Genomic DNA, 5,448 nt, shown 5'->3' with positions numbered 1-5,448 from the left:
TCCGAGTCACTGCACCACATTGGTGACAAAGGTCCCTGAGAACTTTCCTGATCCCCACATTGTTTACCTTTATGCTAATCCTGTCACATCCTGGTCTCGCAGAGGGATCGGCCCTAACCTTGGTGACCTTTCGCCTCAGTTCCCTGATACAGAAAAGCTCGCCTTTCATCGCGAGCGTCTGTTTGGATGGGGAACAGCCATCATTGACAAGTTTTACAGCCATGTCTGGCCCGGCTACTGCATCCGCACCTTTTCGCAGGTACGTAGCAGTAGCTATGAGTATAAAATGTTTCTGAACCTCATCTCAATAGCTTCATAATTTCTCAGGCGAGAAGTCAGTGCTTTCACCATCATCTATCCGCCACGTTTGTAAACAGGACACAAAATTCAAGTCAGAATCAGCTTTCGAGTCCTACCTTGTCGAAGTATGGTTGCTGCCACTACCTATCACTGCCCTGAGCGGTGCCAGGCAAGCGCTTGAAGACGAAAATGCCTTGGTGAAAGGAGGCTCGATTATCAGCATCAATGTTTGGGTACTGGGGCCGATCCTTCACAGCGCAGTTCCAGCCATCGTTGACAAATTTCTACATGAGGCACCCCCAAGAAACAAGAAAGCCAACATTCACACTGCTCCATACAAACCGGTATATGCTGATTCTCTCTTTTATGGCCCCTCCCCATTTGTCTTCTTTTTGCAGATATTGCCGAGTAGTATCAATGTACAGCCAGTCATGGAAATAGGAAGTACCTCTAGTACCACGGCGCAAAGTAATGACCAAGCACAAGCTTCAACCAGCCACTCGGCTGCAAGACAACCACACGAAATCATCGAGATTGACTCTGCCGACGAAGACAATGAAGATTACAACTATTATCGCCACAGCCGCTCAAACGGAAGAGGTTCAACAACTACCTTTCTCGCCTTACCCACTTCACCCATAGAGCTCACTGATGCTGATGAGAGCGATGCTATGAGCATCAGTTGCTCTGACGAAGGTGTGTATACCTTCCACTCGGAACCTATCTCATTCACAGCTCACCTCTTTTTCATAGAGCTGATTCTTCCCCCTGGTGTTGCGGGGACTCATGTCGATCTCACTCTTTCAAGCGGGGAGGAGTAAAAAAGGGTTAGACAGATCTACTTGTACCTACTTCGGCTCTCCATTATCTGTTCCTGTTTGTACTATAAACCGATCATTAAATGAGATCAATAAATATTAATGAAGTCCGTGTTTCAGAGGAATTGGCCTTGACAAAGCTACCATGCCAGCTCCCTCAAATCCAGCAAAGGCTCGCAAGGGCAAGAGTAGCAAGAGGGCACCCAAATCAAAGACGAAGACTCCACTTTCCGCCAATGACTATGCTTGTCTCCAAAAGGCGTCCGTTGAGAAGAAGAAGCAGTATGGGAAATCAGAGAACACGAATAACAATTATGGTGGACAGGTCAAGCGGGGGCAGGAGTTTGTGGCCCGATTTTCGGTAGAGCAAGCAGAAGCAGAAAAGCGGTGGCAGGAAGATGGGGACGAAGTATTGTCGGGTGATGATGATGAGGATGAAATACAAGACGACGGACCAGCCAAGTTGGATCCCGACTTCCACAAGGCCTTCGACGGCCCCCCCATTGAATGCACGCCGCTTGCAATCTCCATGTTTATGACGCACAAGTGCTTCACAGAGAATAGAAAGGCATCCACGGCCATCTCAATTCACACTGCGTTTACACGGTACTATGACCAAATGTATGTCTCCCATCGAGAATGTGATAGCCACATACTTACGATGATGAAGGGCCAACGACATGTATCGAGGATGTTGGCACTTCAATGATGCCCGCCAAAGATGGGAGGGTAATCCTACTCGCTCGGCAGAGGTCGAGGACATGCTCGATGCCTGCAAAAACAAGGATGGCGAGGGCGAGCGGAATCATTCCCGAGCGATGTCACTTGCAGATATGCAAGCTTTGTTCGCACATTCACAAAAAACCTGTCCTTCCAACCTTGAGATCACAGACCAGCAGACACTTGCATTGAAAGCTAGCCATTTGTTCAATCTGGCGTTCGCAAGTTTTAGCTGGTTGATCTGGACTCGGTAAGCTCAAGATCTTTGCCAAGTCAAAAGAAACCTCACATGAAGCCAGGGTGAACGAGGCAGCTGGTCTTCAGGCTAAACATGTTGATTTTGCGCCGCCGCCAAGGCCAGGCAAACCTCATCTACCATACGTCAAGTTCAATCTACGAAACCGTAAGAATTGGCAGAAGAAATCAAAGAACGGAGAGAATGGACTCAACAGTTTGTGCGAAATGTCTTGTTGAATTATGGGATGCTCAATCTTCCCACACAGGGCATACCTACAATGTCTACCCACAGCCCAACAACCCCGCCATTGACCTATACACACACATTTGGAAATGGAAGGAATTTTACGAGACTCGGCTTCTTGGAAGGAAGCTACAGCCAGATGAGTTCATTTTTCCGTCCTTTGGTGTGAACGGGCTGGTTGCACACCCACATGTACCCATTACATCCGACCTTATTCAAAAGAGGATTAACGAGTGGACTGCGGCAGCAGGAATCAGGGGCGCAGGACACTTCACAACCCACTGCTTCCGCCGCGGAGGTGCACAATACCGCTTTATGTTCGCGCTGATTGGGCAGCGTTGGACGCTGGCTCGAATTCGTTGGTGGGGAGGGTGGGCGATTGGCGAACACGTATGTATCAGCTCTGCACTTCTACAGAAGGCTAATGTTTGTGGATCTAGCGTGATACATTAATACGATACCTGCTCGATGAATTATATACGTACGAAGAGGATCATAGTGATGCTCTCTGTCCTGTTGACTATGAAGTCAACATGTCCCACATGGGCGAGAGTGGGGAAACGTGACCTCTAACAGCTGCAGAAGGACTCAAGCTATTCTCTGTGCAGTTCGCAGAGCAGCGCAGGATGTGGGAAGAGATGCGAACATTGATTAGCGAGCGGCCACAGGTTATGCCTGTAACACAGTCTATGCCCGCGCCACTGCCCGCACCCACGTCCTGGGGAGGTTTCACCAATCATGGCAGTCAGCCCTGCAGCTATGTATCACACAGTATCTACCCTACAGTTGGAAGTGGCCATGGGGCTGTAGTTCCACTCCAGGGCTCCTTGCTGATGAATGCCATGACAAATGGCTCGGGCAGTCCTGTTCCTGTTGAGCCATCTGTGGTCGTGCCAGAAATCAGCCGCAAGATGGGAGCAACTGCCTGGAAGCAGGTCGTACATGACTGGGAGCATCCCGACCCTGGTCGCAACCACCACACAGCTCTCGAGCACTGGAAACAGGAGTGGCATGCTTCCAGTCGCCAAAGCCAGTTATGTGGTCAACGGCGCACGATCGCACTGGAGTTCATTGAAGAATGAGCCATTTTTGCAGAATACCAAGGTCAACACTCACTACTTGCTTCCAGATTTGGGCGAGATGAAACCTCATTCCTTCAGGCTTACCCAGAACATAAGGATGGCATCACGGCTCTCTTGCACGCGATCCGGGTCAAAGGGCAGGCGGAAGGCAAAATTCTCAGCCGCAACCGCCGCAAGAGTACTGCAAAGTAGATAGGTCAGCCATCAAGCAGCTCGAGGAATGAAAAAAAGAATCTAGCTACCATTTTCAACAACACAACTACTATAGTTACGCGTAATACTTTTTAATGCGAAAAGTAAACTAAGAAATCACAAAGTGTCGTCTTCGCATATTTGCTTCAATCTGAGAATAGGCTGAAGTTATTGAACACCGAATGAACAAGAGATTGAAAATCAACCGACCTATCAGGATGAAATTGGTGGACTCGTTGTTGCGAAGTCATGGGTGCGACAATTGGGTCGAAGCGTTAGGAAACGGTTGCAAAGTGGGCAACGGTGGTGGAGAAAGTGTGGTCTATGGCATGTCTGCCAGAGGACATGCCGCCAAAAAACATGCTGCCAGAGGCAATCTCGCCTGTAATCAACGGGTACGCGAGTGAAGGTGCATGTGAACCCTTCACCAGCGATTGAAAATCAGGAAGTTGAAGAGGATCAACAGAAGATCTACTCACCACATATATGAAATTCGCTGCAGAGATCAATCGAGGAAGCTGAAGTGAGGAGCCATTGCGGCAGTCAAGCGAGCTTGGAGGGAGGAGCTGTTGCAGCTGCCAAGTGATCGCACGATCTGAGGTGAATTGATGTCTTCGAAAACCCAGTTGAAGCCTGTCAGAGTCTGCTGGGAAGTCGACAGCGACTCGCTCGCTGGCACTCGGATAAACCAAAGTGTCAGACGAGTTGAGCAGGATGCAGTCCAGCAAACTTCGCAAGTGAACTCGCGGATTGCAGACTGGTCCTCCTACCAGAGGACTGGGGGGTGCTGAGACGACGCCAATAAGACGCAACAGACCAGATACGGGTGAGGGGGGTGCACATGGGCCTAGGAGAAGTCGGAGGCCAAAGGGACGAGCGACAAAAGCGCACGCGAAATCTTCAAAACGGAGTGGAAGTGAGAAAGTTGGAAAAGGATCCAAAGAAGATCCACTCACCTCTATATGAAACAGACAGTGCAGAGAAAGGTCAAGGGGATGCCCGCCAAACAAGAGAAGGATGGCCGAAATCGTGAAGAAAGGCACCTCGAGGCAGATGCAGGTGATAACAGCATGTAAGCCATAGACACAACAGAGGCAGAGTGTTTCCCCCAGGCGGTGAGGACGCAGAAAACGAGGGGAACGCGGGCGAAGCGACACCCACATCAACGGCGGAGACTGAGACGCAGAGAGTGTTGAGGGAAGGGGCGAGGGAAGGAAAGAACAAGGGGACGCATCTTCTTTGGGCGCACAAAAGGCGAGGGCAGGGAAGCACGCGTGCACGTTGATAAGATGTGATAGATGTGATGGCATCAAAAGGGTCCAGAAGGGTCCGAGGCACAATCCCTGAAAAGTCTCAGGGATCTCCTGGATCGCTCCCACGAACCCCTTTCGGGACGAATCCTCTTAAATTCAACGACATAAGTAGTGGTGAGAAGAGCTGAAATTTCACGCGATTGTCACGAGATCAGAGATATTTTTTGGACATGTAGATGTGTTTGGCATTCAACATTCAATAACCATGTAGCAGACTGCAAAGCCTGCTACAGGTATTGTAAAGTTTTGGCTCAATCTATAGCTAATGTCCAATGTAGTATGTAGTGCTTGAAAGTCCAGTCCAGTCCGGTTTTTTGGCCCAAAACAAAAAGACCAAGACCAAGACTGGTCTACATACTTATGCCCAGTGAAAATCAACTCCAATGAGGCTGAGTCACAGTGACTATGGTTGATTTGTGTGGCTTGATGTGGCATCAATTGAGTTAGTTATATTTCAGGTGATTTGGAAGGCTGACCCACACACTGTGTACATGTATTTAATGTACCCTTACATAGTGTAATATTGATTTGGATTGAACTGA

General features: G+C 49.1%; 2 protein-coding genes across 2 annotated transcripts in view; one reads left to right on the top strand and one right to left on the bottom strand.

Annotated features, from left to right (window-relative positions):
• Window positions 1-3,401, top strand: part of LACBIDRAFT_329210 (uncharacterized protein) — a gene marked incomplete at both ends in the record, with an annotated part of 3,992 nt that extends 591 nt beyond the window's left edge. Inside the window, 8 exons of the mRNA XM_001883344.1 lie at window positions 32-259; window positions 312-996; window positions 1,054-1,117; window positions 1,239-1,739; window positions 1,789-2,088; window positions 2,138-2,241; window positions 2,342-2,709; window positions 2,928-3,401. Coding sequence (XP_001883379.1) covers window positions 32-259; window positions 312-996; window positions 1,054-1,117; window positions 1,239-1,739; window positions 1,789-2,088; window positions 2,138-2,241; window positions 2,342-2,709; window positions 2,928-3,401 — 2,724 coding nt within the window. The remainder of the gene's footprint in view (window positions 1-31; window positions 260-311; window positions 997-1,053; window positions 1,118-1,238; window positions 1,740-1,788; window positions 2,089-2,137; window positions 2,242-2,341; window positions 2,710-2,927) is intronic.
• Window positions 3,402-3,868: 467 nt separating this feature from the next.
• The window catches only part of LACBIDRAFT_329209 (uncharacterized protein), a gene marked incomplete at both ends in the record, with an annotated part of 1,872 nt that continues 292 nt past the window's right edge, over window positions 3,869-5,448 (bottom strand). The window contains 4 exons of the mRNA XM_001883253.1: window positions 3,869-4,978; window positions 5,111-5,162; window positions 5,265-5,328; window positions 5,383-5,389. Coding sequence (XP_001883288.1) covers window positions 3,869-4,978; window positions 5,111-5,162; window positions 5,265-5,328; window positions 5,383-5,389 — 1,233 coding nt within the window. The remainder of the gene's footprint in view (window positions 4,979-5,110; window positions 5,163-5,264; window positions 5,329-5,382; window positions 5,390-5,448) is intronic.

This window comes from Laccaria bicolor, genomic scaffold (genome assembly GCF_000143565.1).
Source record: "Laccaria bicolor S238N-H82 LACBIscaffold_20 genomic scaffold, whole genome shotgun sequence".
Taxonomy (NCBI): domain Eukaryota; kingdom Fungi; phylum Basidiomycota; class Agaricomycetes; order Agaricales; family Hydnangiaceae; genus Laccaria; species Laccaria bicolor.
Note: the sequence above shows the minus strand (reverse complement) of the source record. Positions and strands in the feature narration are given on the sequence as shown.